This window comes from Pelophylax lessonae (genome assembly GCF_965119305.1).
Source record: "Pelophylax lessonae genome assembly, chromosome: 1".
Lineage (NCBI taxonomy): Eukaryota > Metazoa > Chordata > Amphibia > Anura > Ranidae > Pelophylax > Pelophylax lessonae.
Window position 1 is genome coordinate 623,105,952 of NC_138768.1, and position 17,890 is coordinate 623,123,841.

A 17,890-nucleotide genomic window follows, 5' to 3' on the forward strand; every position below is an offset into this window, starting at 1 on the left:
TTTACTTTTGCTCCATTTACTTTACCCACTTATTGCCAAAGGGAAAAGGAAACTCTCGGCATTAGTGTCTCGAGGTTCAGGTTTCAAAGTTGAAAAGATTTCTCTTTTAGGAAAAGGACTGTGCTGCAGCAATTTAAACGAGGATATCCAAGTTAATTCTAATGTCTAGCAGGACTTGTTCCGACAAAATGAAAACTTGGGACTCGTCCAAAATCACAGAAACACTTGCTTATGAGTCACATAGAGTAACTCTTGGACAAATATGGCATGGTATCTTCAGTGAAAATGAGCTTGTCACTGGAAGATTAATAGACGCTGAAGCCATGAAATCCATAGGCACACGGATCTTATTAAAACAACTCTTTCAGCTCTTCTCTATTGGTGACATTTTACGTGTTATCGGGAGGAATATGGTGAGAACTATTTTGCTAAATGGATTTTGAGCAAATCCCCAATTTATAGGCTGATTTGTTTTATAAATATATATATTTTGAAAAGTGTCTGAGGTCTTGAAGTTCCTAATAACTTCTTTATGTTCATCTATATAAGTTAAATACATTCATGATTAATGGAGGAGTTATTGAAACATCCTATTTAAATGTAAATTACATTCTTTCTATTGTCTTTCTATTGTCATTTGTTTTATATTGAAAGTTTAGGATTTCTCAACAGTAATACCCCCTAAAGCCTAAAATTTGGTGATATATATACAACAAAGATTCCCAGCTGGGCTTGTAACATCTGGTTGATTCCATGGCAAGTGGTATGTACCTAGCTTTCATCAAGCTGCTCTTGCTTGGTATCTTTAGTAGCAGATTAACAGTAAGGCCCCTTTCACATGGGCGATCCGATCCGCCTGTCAGTTTCTCAGGGGGACCTGATCGGATGCTCCATGCATCCCTATGGAGCAGCGGGTGTCAATGGAGACATCTCTGCTGACACCCGCTGCTATCCAATTCCGATCCTGTCCGTGAAATCCGGATGGATGGAAACCCTGTTTTCCATCCGTCTGGAGGATCGGATCGGATGGGATCGGATGAGAATGGACAGGCACTCCGTTCTCATCTGATCTCCCCATAGAGGACAGTGGGGATCTGACAACTCCATCTCTGCACACAGAGTGGAGACGGAGCTGTCATCTGCCTGCTCTGCGGGGATCGGTGGATCGCTCCCCCGCTGAGCAGAACGGACTGCGCCCGTGTGAAAAGAGCCTTACTTTTCTATAGAAAGTCATGTTTCACATAGGGACCAAGAAATACTCATGGTTACCCCAATACACATGAAAATGTTAACGTTAGCTACATGTGAGGCTCTACAGTCATACGACCTATGCATGAGCTGAATATGGGGGGGGGGGGGGGGACATATATCACAGAGCAGTCACAAACAATCACTATTGTGTACTCTACGTGTGAGCACAATTTATTAGTAAAACAAAGCATGGACATCCTGCCAGAAACCACTGTATGCCTCTCTGTAGAGCCTAGTACACACAATGAGATTATCGGACGAATGATCTGCCTTTCTTGTATGACAGAATAAAAATTCGGAAGTGATGTAATGTATTTGTATTGTATTGTATTTACGGGCGAAAACTGTACTGATTAAACAAAACTCGCACGATCCAGTATCGTACAAGAACATTTTTCATGTTTGTTCCTATGGAAAATTTCAGATGACAGCTGTGTATTAACAATCAAATTATTGTACAATCGCTTCGAAAGCGATATTTTTTGTACGATATTCTGATCGTGTGTACGGGTCTTAAGTCAGGGGACAACGATGACACCATGCTGTTTAAAAGGTAATCAGTGTTGTCACCTTTTGTGTTTTCAGTCCACTGCTGCAATACAGCAGTATGTTCCGATGTAAATACCATCAGCACAAAACCCGTTTTGTTGGCCATCCGTTGCAGCACCAATCTGCCTTTCTACTCTACCTACGACCACATGCTACTATGTGGTCCCTGCAGAGTGGTACACACCTCCACTGCTGTAGAATGGGAGAAAAATCACAAGATGTGTAGTTTCTGCTCCCTGCTGCACACCACAGTGTAGTGAATTTTTGATACCACAGCTAGCTGTACGCCTTCACCTGAAATGACAAGGAATACTGGCACTTCAATGCAACAAAGGGAATAAAGCTAAATTTGAGCTACTGAAACAATTTTAGCAAAGTAAAGCATAGCACTTCACTTTCTACTAAGGTGTGTAGCATAGATTCCTATGGCAGAAATAGGATCTAGATCTACTTTTTATAGATACAGTCAGGTCCATAAATATTGGGACATTGACACAATTCTAATCTTTTTGGCTCTATACACCACAAATCAGGTGTAAGGTGTAGGAATTACAACAGTTTGTATATGTGCCTCCTACTTTTTAAGGGACCAAAAGTAATGGGACAATTGGCAACTCAGCTGTTCCATGGCTAGGGGTGTGTTATACAAGGAGCAGATAAAAGGTTAATTTCAAGTGTGCTATTTGCATTTGGAATCTGTTGCTGTCAATTCTCAATATGAGATCCAAAGAGCTGTCACTATCATTGAAGCAAGCCATCATTAGGCTGAAAAAACAAAACAAACCCATCAGAGAGATAGCAAAAACATTAGGTGTGTGTCACGGAACCATGAACCAGACGTACAACAGATAAGTGAAAATAAGAAGGCTTTATTGAAAATCAAGCTGTAAAGCAAAAGTCCAAACGGAAGGCGAAACCGAGGCAGAGTCCTTGCGAAGCCAGAGGTCAGGAACCAGCAGGGTAGTCAGACGAAGCCAGGATCAGGAACCAGCAGGGTAGTCAGACGAAGCCAGGATCAGGGACCAGAAGCAGCAGCAGTCTTAGAAGCATGTGAACACAGGAGGACCAAGCAAGGAACTGAAGCCACAGACCTCCTATATATATGAGCTAGGCATCCAGCTCCTCCCAGTGGGAAGGAGGAGCCGCAGGGTGGGAGGCTACAAGAAACCCAGAAACCAAGATGGCCGCCAGCACATGTCAAACGAAGGAGAACACTCGTCTGACATCCAGAATGTGGGTCTCCATGGATTCAGAATATACCAAGATGTCATCCAAATAGACCACCACACACTGCTGCAACAGGTCACGGAAAACATCGTTAATGAATTCCTGAAAGACTGCGGGCGCATTGCACAACCCAAAGGGCATAACCAAGGATTCATAATGACCGGTCCTGGTGTTAAACGCGGTCTTCCACTCATCGCCCGCCTTGATCCTTACATGGTTATATGCCGCCCTCAGGTCGAGTTTGGTAAAGACCGTGGCCCCTTTAAGGCGATCGAACAGCTCGGAAATCAAGGGTATCGGGTAAGCGTTCTTGATCGTGATGCGATTGAGACCCCTGTAATCGATGCAAGGCCTCAACTCACCGCCCCTCTTTTTCACAAAGAAAAATCCAGCCCCTGCCGGGGACGAGGATTTGCGAATGTGTCCGCGTGAAAGCGCCTCCTTCACGTACTCCTCCATGGCCTCATTCTCCACTACCGACAGTGGATAGACCTTGCCACGAGGAGGAACGGCACCAGGTTGTAACTCGATGGCACAATCGTATGGGCGGTGCGGAGGTAGGGCAACCGCGCGCACCTTATCGAATACATCCCGGTACTCCTCGTATTCAGGAGGCAACAGAGAGTCCGAGGAAGTACACAGCAACTTGACAGGCCCATGGATGCAACTAGCCCCACACTGCGGTGACCACGAGAGGATCTCGGCCGATCTCCAATCGAAAGTCGGATTATGCTTCTGGAGCCAGGGGTACCCCAAGACCACCGAGTAGTGTGGAGACGAAATAACCTGGAAGCAGACCGACTCTCTGTGAACGGCACCAATGGCTATCCCCACTGGAAGGGTCTCATGAGTCACGTGTGGCGGCAGAAGGGGTCTGCCGTCTATCGCCTCAAGAGCCAGTGGAGAACCTCGGGCCTGCAGAGGAATGGAATTGGCGGCAGCGAACACACTATCAATGAACAAACCACCAGCACCAGAGTCCACCAACGCCTGGGTCGTCACTGAGCCCCCGACCCAGGAGAGGACAACCGTGATCAGTGGTTTGTCAACACGTGAAACCGGGGACGAGGAGACTCCACCCAAGATCTGCCCCCGACAGGATCTCAGGTGCGAGCGTTTCCCGGACGGTTCGGACATGCCAACCGAAAATGCCCACCGAGACCACAGTACATGCATCGACCTTCGCGTCTTCGGAGTACCCTCTCCCCCTCGGACAGGCGAGCAAAGCCCAGCTGCATGGGTTCACCCCCAGCCAAGTCATCCCCAGGAGGCGTGGGAGGAGAGGGAGGCACGGGTGGGACAGCAAAGGTAGGCGCCAATCTGTTAGGAGGTCTCCGCAAACACTCCTTAAAGGAAGGTCTCTCCCTGAGTCTGGTGTCAATCAAAATCAAGAAAGAAATAAGAGACTCGAGCTCCACTGGTAGGTCCTTAGCTGCAACCTCATCCTTCAAGGCATCCGAGAGACCATGAGAGAAAGCAGCGACCAGAGCCTCATTATTCCAGCCCACCTCTGCTGCCAGGGTACGAAACTCAATGGCGTATTCAGCTACGGATCGTGAACCCTGTCTGATGGACATAAGGAGCTTCGCAGCAGAGGCAGCACGAGCCGGCACATCGAATACCCTCCGAAGAGAAGCAACAAAACCGGAAAATTCGGCAACCACCGGATTGTTGTTCTCCCATAAAGGACTGGCCCAGGCCAAGGCCTTGTCCGAGAGCAGCGAAATTAAGAAGCCCACCTTTGATCTCTCAGTAGGAAAGGCATGTGGCAGCAACTCGAAATAAATGCCCACTTGGTTAAGGAAACCTCGGCACTGAGTTGGCTCTCCCCCAAAGCGCTGTGGAAGGGGGGCAGAACCGGTCATACCCCGAAACACCGCAGGCGCAACAACAGGTGTCGGGGTAGACTCTGGCGCAACAACCGGAGCGGCAGTGGGAGCGGGCCCAGGAGCGACAACCGACCCATCGGCAACGGGAGAGAAATGAGCCGTGCGTTCAAGCAGGGTTTGCAACGCCACGGCGAACCGACCCAACAGGTGATCCTGCTGATCAAGTCTGGCAACCAGCGTGGGTAGCGAGGATGGCCCTGTACCGTCAGAATTCATGGCTTGGTCCTAATGTCACGGAACCATGAACCAGACGTACAACAACAGATAAGTGAAAATAAGAAGGCTTTATTGAAAATCAAGCTGTAAAGCAAAAGTCCAAACGGAAGGCGAAACCGAGGCAGAGTCCTTGCGAAGCCAGAGGTCAGGAACCAGCAGGGTAGTCAGACGAAGCCAGGATCAGGAACCAGCAGGGTAGTCAGACGAAGCCAGGATCAGGGACCAGAAGCAGCAGCAGTCTTAGAAGCATGTGAACACAGGAGGACCAAGCAAGGAACTGAAGCCACAGACCTCCTATATATATGAGCTAGACATCCAGCTCCTCCCAGTGGGAAGGAGGAGCCGCAGGGTGGGAGGCTACAAGAAACCCAGAAACCAAGATGGCCGCCAGCACATGTCAAACGAAGGAGAACAGCAAGAAGGTAAGACCATGACAGTGTGGCCAAATCAACTGTTTGGAACATCCTTAAAAAGAAAGAATGCACCGGTGAGCTCAGCAACACCAAAAGACCCGGAAGACCACGGAAAACAACTGTGGTAGATGACCAAAGAATTATTTCCCTGGTGTAGAAAACACCCTTCACAACAGTTGGCCAAATCAAGAACACTCTCCAGAGGTAGGTGTATGTGTGTCAAAGTCAACAATCAAGAAAAGACTTCACCAGAGTGAATACAGAGGGTTCACCACAAGATGTAAACCATTGGTGAGCCTCAAAAACAGGAAGGCCAGATTAGAGTTTGCCAAACAACATCTAAAAAAGCCTTCACAGTTCTGGAACAACATTCTATGGACAGATGAGACCAAGATCAACTTGTACCAGAGTGATGGGAAGAGAAGAGTATGGAGAAGGAAAGGAACTGCTCATGATCCAAAGCATACCACCTCATCAGTGAAGCATGGTGGTGGTAGTGTCACGGTGTGGGCATGTATGGCTGCCAATGGAACTGGTTCTCTTGTATTTATTGATGATGTGACTGCTGACAAAAGCAGCAGGATGAATTCTGAAGTGTTTCGGGCAATATTATCTGCTCATATTCAGCCAAATGCTTCAGAACTCATTGGACGGCGCTTCACAGTGCAGATGGACAATGACCTGAAGCATACTGTGAAAGCAACCAAAGAGTTTTTTAAGGGAAAGAAGTGGAATGTTATGCCATGGTTAAGTCAATCACCTGACTTGAATCCGATTGAGCATGCATTTCACTTGCTGAAGACAAAACTGAAGGGAAAATGCTCCAAGAACAAGCAGGAACTGAAGACAGTTGCAGTAGAGGCCTGGCAGAGCATCACCAGGGATGAAACCCAGCGTCTGGTGATGTCTATGCGTTCCAGACTTCAGGCTGTAATTGACTGCAAAGGATTTGCAACCAAGTATTAAAAAGTGAAAGTTTGATTTATGATTGTTAATCTGTCCCATTACTTTTGGTCCCTTAAAAAGTGGGAGGCACATATACAAACTGTTGTAATTCCTACACCGTTCACCTGATTTGGATGTAAATACCCTCAAATTAAAGCTGAAAGTCTGCAGTTAAAGCACATCTTGTTTATTTCATTTCAAATCTATTGTGGCGGTGTATAGAGCCAAAAAGATTAGAATTCTGTCGATGTCCTAATATTTACGGACCCAACTGTAGAACAGACATAGAGTAATGAACAGCAATAACATCATATACATGTTTTAAGCCCTCTTTTTCTCCGATTCACCTGCTTAAAAAAACAAAACACACCACAAATCCAAAGTACACTAACTGCACTCAATATTATTTTTTTAATTGAAGCGTCTTTTTTCTGTAATTTAATTTTAAAGTGGACACAGCCAGTGATACAAATCTGACCCTTTAAAAACAATACCAGACAATGTAATATATTCTTCTACTTTGCAAGGACCTTGTTAATATACACTATTCGTGTGATGGTTTGGCTACATGAGTCCTTCATTTACTGCAAACTGCCCTTTGTTCTGGATTGCTGTTTTTTCCAAAAGAAGAGAAAATTTATGAAACCAATTAACGTGGTATCACATGGTAAATATAGGCATAAACCAAATCAGTTGCATTTAGAGTGCATCACCGTAGAGGGATTCATAGAAATTAAGCTTCAAAATAACTTTCCTAGTGTTCTATGATGTCCTAAGGAAAGAAGTCTAGACAATTAGAATGTTTTGCATAAGTGTCTGACCACAGTATTTCCAAGGTCAGGTATGAAGAGTGATTTTGAGTTAACTTTCTTAAATATCCTTTCACGTGCCATATTGGAACACTATTGTCTTCTCCTAAAGTTGGCCATACATGGATTGAAATGTGGCCAGTTCAGCAGGAACCAGACAAATGTTGATCTGTATGTAGCCCTGAATGTGAGCAGAAGCCGGTCAGGCTGGCTTCTACTGAATGGTACTGCTGGAAAACATGGAGCCAATGGAGCCAATAGGCCACAGCACTGATCAGTGTATTCTGATGGTGGGGGAGTCCCACTGTCCCAGTATAAAGAAACAGGGGGGAGGATTTCCCCATCCGCCTCAAATATGTGGATAGGGAAATCTGTTCTGTTTTTTTTTTTTTGTTGTTTAGCTGGCTGTCTGATGAAAAATACTGAGCTATGTATGGCCTCCCTATATTAACCCACCACAACCTTATAATTCCATGCAGGCAACACTAAGCACTACAGTAAAAGCACTGATATCACTACTATTGGAGGACAATAATACCTTCATTTCATGACTGCAAAGGATTTTAACATGTACATAATTTCTGACTTCTGCCCTTACTTGTAACTGCGAACAAAGGAGCACTCACAATGCCACATTATCACAAAGAATGACTGAACTGGTTGCATCCCTTTTAGAAATGTGAAGGTGGTGACATAAACTGGAACTACTGACAGCTATTGCCTATTCCTAAGACCCATTTTATTTCCTAATTAATAAAAAGCCAAATCCTTGAGGAAATAAGCTGAAGCCATGCACCGATTGTTTTGTAAGAATTAAGCTTTGTACTGGGTGTTTTGTGAAAACAAATAAAATAGCCTGGAGGTTATACCATTACTGGAAAGCATGGTTTACGCTTCCTGCCATTGTGAAAGAAATGATGTGAAGTAAAATATATGTGCTAATGGCAGTAATTAAAAGGAGGGTACATACATTTATACAAGCTATTTATTAAAAAAAAAAAAAAAATGACACATGCAACACTTTACCACTTTACAAAGGTCTGGGTAGTCTGTCAAAATGTAGTAACATACAGTATTAGATACAGTTCTGCAATAAATGTGTGAGTAAGAAGTTCCGTTTGTGTTGTTTTGCCAGTACAATAAGAGCCAACAAAGATTTTTGAATATGCTTACATTATATGGGGGGCAAGGGGCAATTACGATGCAATAGTCATTAAAGCATAGCAATCGCTTAAAGAAAAACTAAAGCCAAAAAAAGTAAAAAAAAAAAAAAAAAAAAAGAAGTTAATAAATAAATAACCCATTAAAAGGTAATATAACAAAAGTTTTTCTGAAATATTCACATTTAATCTATATACTTCTCCCACAGATATCCTTAGTCTAATGGCCGGCATCATTCAACCTTCATCCTCTAAACCCAGGTCATCCTGGACCTGCCCCCTCCTGCTACTGTCCAGTTAGAGAAGCAGCAGAGTGATGAGCATATCTGTCTGTCATTCTGATTTCATCTACTATCAGCATTCTTACAGCCAGTACATAGGCTGATTTGCTGCTCATTCTGCTGCTACTTTCTTTTAACTTCGACTCTGCTATACAGGGATAGCATGAGACTGATATCAGGTAACCTCATGTACTTACACTGCTTGCATTTAAAACATACACTATATTACCAAAAGTATTGGGATGCCTGCCTTTGATGGCATTCCAGTCTTAGTCCGTAGGGTTCAATATTGAGTTGGCCCACCCTTTGCAGCTATAACAGCTTCAACTCTTCTGGGAAGGCTGTCCACAAGGTTTAGGAGTGTGTCTATGGGAATGTTTGACCATTCTTCCAGACGCACATTTGTGGGGTCAGGCACTGATGTGGACAAGGAGGCCTGGTCTCCGCTCTAATTCATCCCAAAGGTGTTCTATCTGGTTTAGGTCAGGACTCTATGCAGGCTAGTCAGGTTCCTCCACTTCAAACTCGCTCATCCATGTATTTATAGACCTTGCTTTGTGCACAGTCATGTTGGAACAGGAAGGGACCATCCCCAAACTGTTCCCAAAAAGTTGGGAGCATGAAATTTTCCAAAATGTCTTGGTATGCTGATGCCTTAAAAATTCCCTCTACTGGAACTAGGGGGCCAAGTCCAACCCCTGAAAAAAAAAACCCACACCATAATCTTCCCTCCACCAAATGAGTCCTGACCTCAACCCAATAGAACACCTTTAGGATAAATTAGAGCGAAGACTGCAAGCCAGGCCTTCTCGTCCACATCAGTGCCTGACCTCCCAAATGCACTTCTGGAAGAATCATCAAACATCCCCATAGAGACACACTCCTAAACCTTGTGAACAGCCTTCCTAGAAAAGTTGAAGCCGTTATAGCTGAAAAGAGTGGGCCAACTAAATATTGAAAGAAAGGAAAGGAGGCGCAAACACCTAGTGCATTACCCACGGTACTGTATACAATTTTTAATAAAAAATGCCAAATGCATACTCACAAACATGAAGAAATAAAATCGTGTTACAAATTCCCGTCACACGTGTGCTGGAACATGTCCTATAAGATGCGACCGCTAACGTGTTTCGGGAGTCAAGCCCCCTTCTTCAGAGCTGGTTACAGACGGAGGCGGGCTCTATACAGAGCTTCTGCCCCGCCTTACAGGAAGTGATGCGGTACAGGTCCTGGAGTGCAGGGCGAAGAGCGTGCGTTCCAGGACCAGGAAGTTGCGATCTTCTCTGGGGTGAATGCACATCGTACAGCAGGAACAGACTACATGGGGCACATTCCGGCATGTGGGGGGCCCCGTGAGTGGGAGGATGGGCGGCCAGCCACTGAGGCACAGACGGGATGTTCAGTACAAGTGGACAAGAGCTGCCATATAGGAGATCCAGGAGGGGTAAGTCACCTACAACAGTCATGGCTCCACCTGTAAATTAGAAGAATCGGGGAAAGCATGCCCAGAATGTACACAGGATTTTATGAGATCTTTTTTCTGCACATACACTGAGGGCCGTTCCTGGCGTACATTCCCTGCTCTGTGGACCCCTTTGCTGGTTGTTGATGCAAGTTCGGAGGGCAGTTTCCATTTGAACTGTCCCATGGGACACACAACCAGTGGCCACTAAAGTTTTGAGGGTTAAGGTACATAGGCATAGTAGGAGTGTTTGTTGACACTGGATGGTCCTGCCCCCTCTCTCTGGGGGGAGGGAGGGGAAGGGGAGGGGGAGAAGGTGGAGGAACATGAGGCTACTCTCTCTATATATACTTGTATCTGCTATGGCCATGACCAGCTTTGAAGAAGGGGGCTTGACTCCCGAAATACGTTAGCGGTCGCATCTTATAGGACATGTTCCAGCACACGTGTGACGGGAATTTGTAACACGATTTTATTTCTTCGTGTTTGTGAGTATGCATTTGGCATTATTTATTAAAAATTTTATACAGTACCACAGGTAATGCACTAGGTGTTTGCGCCTCCTTTCCTTTCTTTTATGTACCCGTTTTGGAGTTCCCTGCCTGAGGAGAGCAGCACGCCAGTCTTCCCCTTCGAAGTGAGCGCTTGGCTGAATTATTTGTTCAACTGAATATTGAACCCTACGGACTAAGACTGGGATGCCATTAAAGTTCATGTGCATGTAAAGCCAGGCGTCCCAACACTTTTGGTAATATAGTGTACATTTAATGACATAATGACGATTACAGAGCTGCATTAATTTGTCTTTTATACCTGTCTAGAGCTCCGCTTTAATCAATAACTCATAATTGATCTGGTTGAATCCAAATAATTTTTGTAGTGAAAACGGCACTGTAGAAGAAACCCTTGATTAGCTGCTCAGTCTGTTTATAGCCATGCCTGTAAGTTCTATACTTATCAGTACAGGAGCCTCAATTTCTCACTTGGTGGAAGCTCCAAAGCTGTCTTCTGCTTCTACCTATTCTTGGTCAGTGACAGCTAAAATAAGGACCCTCGAGTTTGCATCTTCAAAAACACTTCAACTATAAACAGCACCTCCCATGTTTCTATGCTGTCTAGTTGTGTTAATCAATAGTGGCATTATAGAACCACCACACTAACAGTGCATCCAGAAAGAATTCACAGCTCTTCACTTTTTCCACATTTTGTTATGTTACAGCCTTATTTCAAAATGGATTAAATTCATTATTTTCCTCAAAATTCTACAAACATTACCCAATAATGACAATGTGAAAGAAGTTTGTTTGAAATCTTAGCAAATTTATTAAAAAATAAAAATGAAAACATCACATGTACATAAGTATTCACCACCTTTGCCATGGCAAAATGAGGTCAGGTGAATCCTATTTCCACTGAACATCCTTGAAATGTTTCTACAACTTGATTGAGGTCTACTTGTTGTAAATTCAGTTGATTGGGCATGATTTGGAAAGACACACACCTGTTTATATAAGGTCCCACAGTTAACAGTGCATTCCAAAGCACAAACCAAGCCATGAAGTCCAGGGATATGTCTTTACACTTCCGAGACAGGATTGTATCGAGGCACAGATCTAGGGAAGGGTACAGAAAAATTTCTGCATCATTGAAGGTCTCAATGAGCACAATGGCCTCCATTATCCATAAATTTAATACGTTTGGAACCGCCAGGACCCTTCCAAGAGCGGGCCGTCTGGCCAAACTGAGCAATTGGGGGAGAAGGGCCTTAGTTAGGGAGGTGACCAAGAACCTGATGGTCACTTTGACAGAGCTTCAGCGTTTCTCTATGGAGAGAGGAGAACCTTCCAGAGGAACAACCATCTCTGCAGCACTCCACCAATCAGGCCTGTATGGTAGAGTGGCTAGATGGAAGCCACTTCTCAGTAAAAGGCACATGACAGATCACCTGGAGTTTGCCAAAAGACACCTAAAGGACTCTCAGACCATGAAAAACAAAATTCAATGGTCTGATGAAACAAAGATTGAACTCTTTGGCCTGAACGGCACGTGTCATGTCTGGAGGAAACCAAGCAGCACCCTTGGTGGAGGCAGCATCATACTGTGGGTTTTGTGGTATGCGAGGGGGTGCGCTAAACAACTAGAATGAAGACCCAAATCAAATGGGATAAATGATACATTAATGCCTTAAATAAATAAAAGAATCATTAATGTGCAGGTGACACTCTGATGATCAATAAATAAATCAACATATGCAAAAAAGTTCATAAGTGTCCATTGGTGTGGTAATAAATAAAACTGAAGATGAAAAACGGTTGTGCTTCCAAATCCAAACTTAAAATCCAGCACCAAGTGAAATTCCTCCTTACCAGACGGAAGAAGTAAGGTGCAAAAATGTAACACATGTGCTATACACAAATCAGGAAATCCCACAGTGCTCCAAAACGCCTTGTGAAAACACCTAGGTTGGTCTCTTACCAAATAGCAATCAATAAAACACTTGTAAATGACTCTCAGAGAACACCATCCTCTCTTCCTCCTTCACATCCAAATGAATCTCTTCAGTATGTCACGTTGCCGATCACTCAACGGCGTATGACATAGAGACAGAAGCAGGCTCTCCTACACCCAGGTGGTTCAGCGGCAGGAACTAGTCAGGATCGAGGGAAAGATGAATGCTGCAATGTACAGAGACATCCTTGATGAAAACCTGCTCCAGAGCGCTCTGGATCTCAGACTGGGGTAAAGGTTCATCGCCCAACAGGACAACGACTCTAAGCACACAGCCAAGAAAACAAAGGAGTGGCAAAAAGAATGTCCCTGAGTGGCTCAGCCAGAACCCAGACTCGAACCTAATTGAAAATCTCTAGAGAGATCTGAAAATGGCTGTGCACGACACTCCCCAACCAACCTGATGGAGCTTGAGAGGTCCTGAAAGGAAGAATGGGAGAAACTACCCACAAATAGGTGTGCAAAGCTTGTAGCATCATACTCAAATAGACTTGATTCTGTAATTGGTGCCAAAGGTGCTTCAACAAAGTATTGAGCAAAGGCTGTGAATACTTATGTACATGTGACGTTTTAATTTTTAATAAATTTGAAAAGATTTCAAACAAACCTCTTTCACGTTGTTATCATGGGGTATTGTTTGCAGAATTTTGAGGAAAATAATTAAATGAATCCATTTTGGAATAAGGCTGTAACATAACAAAATGTGGAAAAAGTGAAGCGCTGTGGATACTTTCTGGATGCACTGTACAACTTACATAGGCTTTTATTACTCCAGTTTACACATTTTTGGCTGTTGGTTATTGAGTTGCACAGCCCACCTTGGTGTTTGGTATGATTCCATTCCTCTGTAGAGTTGCCAGTATAGGTAAGTGCCCATAGATCACCATTATCATTCTTATGCTGGAAGGTTGGCTTTAAGTGACAACTGCTTAAATTGGGAAAGAAAAACTCTACCTGGGAATAACAGGTACGTTTACCATGCTAAGCAAAAAGCAACAGGTTACCAAGCAGAGCTGCGTCTTGTGTCTTGAGTTTTCAGAATTTTTATTATTTTCTTTTTTACATAATAAAGAGGTAGGTAATTGGCAGGAAACATGTTTTCTATTTTCTAGCTGAAAGTGGAAAACCTCCAAGGTGGACTATATAAGGGAACCATGTGGCTTGGGGCAGCTTTCATCTGGCTTTCTGACATTCTCTGGGCAGAGACTTAGCACTGATTGAAGTCAACTGGCCTGCTTTATCGGGTATTGGCTGAACACCGCAAGCTATGCTTTTTTTTCGCATGCCACAGCACAGGGTCATGCAAATACTTTCCTAGGAGGTTCTCATCTCAGAGAGGGCATCTGAGGGCAGAGTACAACAGGCAAGGAGTGCCCTCTGAGAATTGTCAAATCATATCTGAGTATATTTGTCCGAACATAAAAACTGAACCTTGCAAAATCATTCAGTTAAACAAACTCACAAGTCCTATGGTTGATACATTTACTGCTAACTGAAAAAAATATATATTATTAATGTATATAAATTATTTATTAATTGCTTACCTCGTACTGAAGATAATTTACTAGTATGATGTAGAAACACCCACCTACTGCACATGGGTGATTTCCAATTCCAAAAAGCACAGTTTTTTTTCACTGAGGATTTAGTCTAGAAACGTGTGCTACATTTATTTTCTTTCCTTTATTTTCATGATATCTTTTAGAAGCACTTTCTAAAGTCCAAGCACATCAAGTAACACCTTTTATAGGTTTTTGAGCTCCTCTTGCAAATGGCTTCAATGTGCTATAAAGCACCAGAAGGAAAGGCTCTGTATTCTACCTCTCCCATATCTCCTCTAAAACAAAATAAAATCTGCACTCTCAGGTCATACTCACTCATGATGTAATAGCAATGTAATGCGTGCAAGTAAAACCAAACACAGTGCTTGAAGAAAAAACTACCACTTTACAATCCTTTAGTAAATTAACCCCAAAGAGGACAAATTATTATATTTTTATTGGTATGATATGCCCTACTTTATTTAAACTAAATTGACCTTAAGAATAAATACATTTCTTTCTTTTAAGCACACCTAAATGTATATTTGTAAAAGATCTGAAATACTTGTTTTTGGATAACTGTTTTTTTTCATACTCTATATATTTTCTTACTTTCATACTGAATTGAAGGACAGTATTACCTACACCTTATTTTCAAGCAAGACTAAAGCAGCTGAAAAGCATGAGAACCTCTTGCCATTTTTAGACAGGATCTAATCAACATCTCTCAGGAGGACACTGACTGGGCAGAGATAAGTGGTGCTGACAGCATCCACCTGTGCCAGTCTCCTCCTTCCCCATCCTGTCTGTCTTGACATAGACTGGGTGGGCTGACCCTTCAAGCTTACAGAGCACCCAGAAGATTTGCTGCCATGAGGACAACTGTAATTAGCCTGCATGTTCACCCGACCTCTGATATCTGATTTTGAAATATTCTCTAATGTCTAGTGAGTGTCTTGTACCTCCACCTTCAGCTAACATTCTGGAGCCTAATTTTCTCTGCCATGGAACAAAGACTGAGTACTTTTACACATGTATCACCTAATTATTTTAGCAGTTGTTCTTTCACATAATACAGTATAACCGTTGAAATGAAATGATATTTTATGCCCACTGGCACACTCCTACCCCACATAAAACACCAGCCAAAAGGTTTCAATTCATTTTGAGTAGAGCAGGGAATGTTTAGAGCCTCTGCCAGTTTTCTTGTTGCCATCTGTGTCCTGATTTTGCCTTACTTCATGTGAGAACAAGAATTGATTGGAAATATCCCCCACAAAGGACATGATGTACACATCTACTGGTATAAAAAGTAAAGGATAGTTTCCACTCTATGGAACCTAACAAGTGTGTGTGACTGTAGCTGCTGCTTCCACTAAGACAAATACCTAGGAAGATGTCAGTTTTGGAAAAAGAAAGGGTAAGGTGGATGTGGCGTTGCTTGTAGTGCTATATGTGCCATACTCTCCTGGTGGGGAGAGTTATCCGGTGAGTGCAGCAAGAAAGGGGGGAGAACGAGTGGAGGCACTAATACACCGTATGGTTGCGTGACCCTTTGTGGCACTAACTTCAAATCTATGAGATCTTTCTGCCATATTTTTCAAAGGACTTTTTTCATTATAGCACTCGTTACTTTATGTTGAATCACTAACGGATTCACCAATCAAAACACTTTTCACTTTGAATGTTTTTGCACTATTAGTATTCTTTTGCACCTACAGTTTTTTTTTGCATGTATATTTTATTATTATTCTTTCTTGAACATAGTTGTTATAGATTTTGATCTATCACCAACCATTGTATAATATTTTGAATAATGTTTTTTTTTTTTTGTTTTAATACCTAGAGGCACTATTTATCACAGGCAGCGCCACATCAACAGATCTATAGGTGTTCCCATTACATGTAGCTTCACCAAAATCTCAAGGAAATTATCATCCTTAAAGAATAAGTTCACCGTTAGGAGAATGTTACACCCATATTTAGGGTATAACATGCTCCTATGCAGCCACCTCCAGCCGCCAGTGGGCTCACTGTGACAGTGGGCGAGAGATCTTCTCCCTGCACCCACTGTCACATTTTGCTGTACGTGGCCCAGCCTGCGCAGTCCCATCTTTGTGATGGAATCTGTGAATGAAAAAAACTACAAGTCACGTCCACCACCGTGGCAGACGGACTTGTAGTATCAATGAACTGTGATCACGCTGCTCAGCATGCTCATAGTTCATTTACACTACCTCCAGCTCAGGAATGGTCTGCCCGTACAGAGTTACAGGCAAAGACTTCTATGCAGTGTGAGCAGGAGCCTGACATTGAACCCACGATCCACTCTACAGGCTCCAGGGAAATGCCCTTTTTCTCCCTGCAAAAATATGTGCATTTTATTATTTTTTTTACAAAGGTAACCCTTGCCTTTAAAGCCAGCTTCAGGCTTCTTGTTTTTTGTGTTTACACCTTCAACCAGTGTGGGTGATGCTACAGGATGACAGAATGACTTTCATTGAAACCATAACACTGCCCCACCTATTTGGATGGTAAGGTTCAAGACCAAAAGGTGAGGATAGTGGCACCTACATGAAATTAATTCAGGAATTAGTGAAGCTGCTAGCCAAAGAAGATGAGTGCCATAGTAAAAGTTAGATTGCTCCAGCAGGTATGGGCTACTTAGTATAAATGCATCTTTAAATTTCTATTGTGCTTATAAAAAAACTGTAAATAGGAAGTAAGTTTACCATCATTAATACAGTTGCAGAATCCACACTGGTATCGCCTTCCTCCTTCAATGAAAAGCATGAATGGGCACATATAAGCTTTACATCGGTTACAGCGGATCGGTCCATTTTCCCCATGGTTCACAAGATAAAGAGGAGTCTAGAAAATAGAGAAATACTGTCTTGTTAAAGCAAGCACCTCCAACACTACAATAATGATGATGTTTCGCCTACATGTACATACATTCATGTATACATGTGCTTCTATTGTGTTTACTGTCAGTCTTTGCATGGTAGGAGCATGTTGTATTCACATACATGTATATTTGATTTTCAATATTGTGACAGAGCTAACCTAAGATCCAGATCTAATAATTGTACATGTGTACTACACGTTAATGCAAAGATTACTACTAACTGCAACTGTAAACAAGATCTGAGGCGCGCTCGATATGAAGGGGTTGTCACACTTCAGGCTTTTTTACAACGTGTTTATTGAAGTTTGCAGTTCACATGGTACCAGCCAGGCAGCATCTGGAGTCCTCATACGGACTACCCTTTCCTTCACCCTCATTCACCCATGAGATCCCTTTGAAGAGCACCATATCATGTATCACCCCCCATGGATACCAGACTCAATATAGGTCCAGCACTGTCTTATACATACATTTTTACTAACTGCAATGACAGCCCCAAATGATCCACAATGGCTCAAAAGTGATATGATCCAGAAATATTTAGACAGAATAAAGATGGATAAAGCACCTGGACCAGATGGCATCCACCCACGCATCCTAAAAGAATTGAGCTCTGTCATTTCAAAGCCTTTGTTTCTTATTTTTAGGGACTCGTTAAGGACTGGAATCGTACCACTGGATTGGCATAGGGCCAATGTGGTGCCTATATTTAAAAAGGATCAAAGTCTTTG

At 43.1% G+C, this 17,890-nt stretch overlaps 1 protein-coding gene across 3 annotated transcripts in view; it reads right to left on the minus strand.

Annotated features, from left to right (window-relative positions):
• SEC24D (SEC24 homolog D, COPII coat complex component) overlaps positions 1-17,890 on the minus strand; it is a 181,486-nt gene that overhangs the window by 67,347 nt on the left and 96,249 nt on the right. For all 3 annotated transcript variants that reach the window (XM_082243002.1, XM_082243001.1, XM_082243000.1), the window contains exon 9: positions 16,984-17,122. In XM_082243002.1, the coding sequence (XP_082099128.1) occupies positions 16,984-17,122 (139 nt within the window). The remainder of the gene's footprint in view (positions 1-16,983; positions 17,123-17,890) is intronic.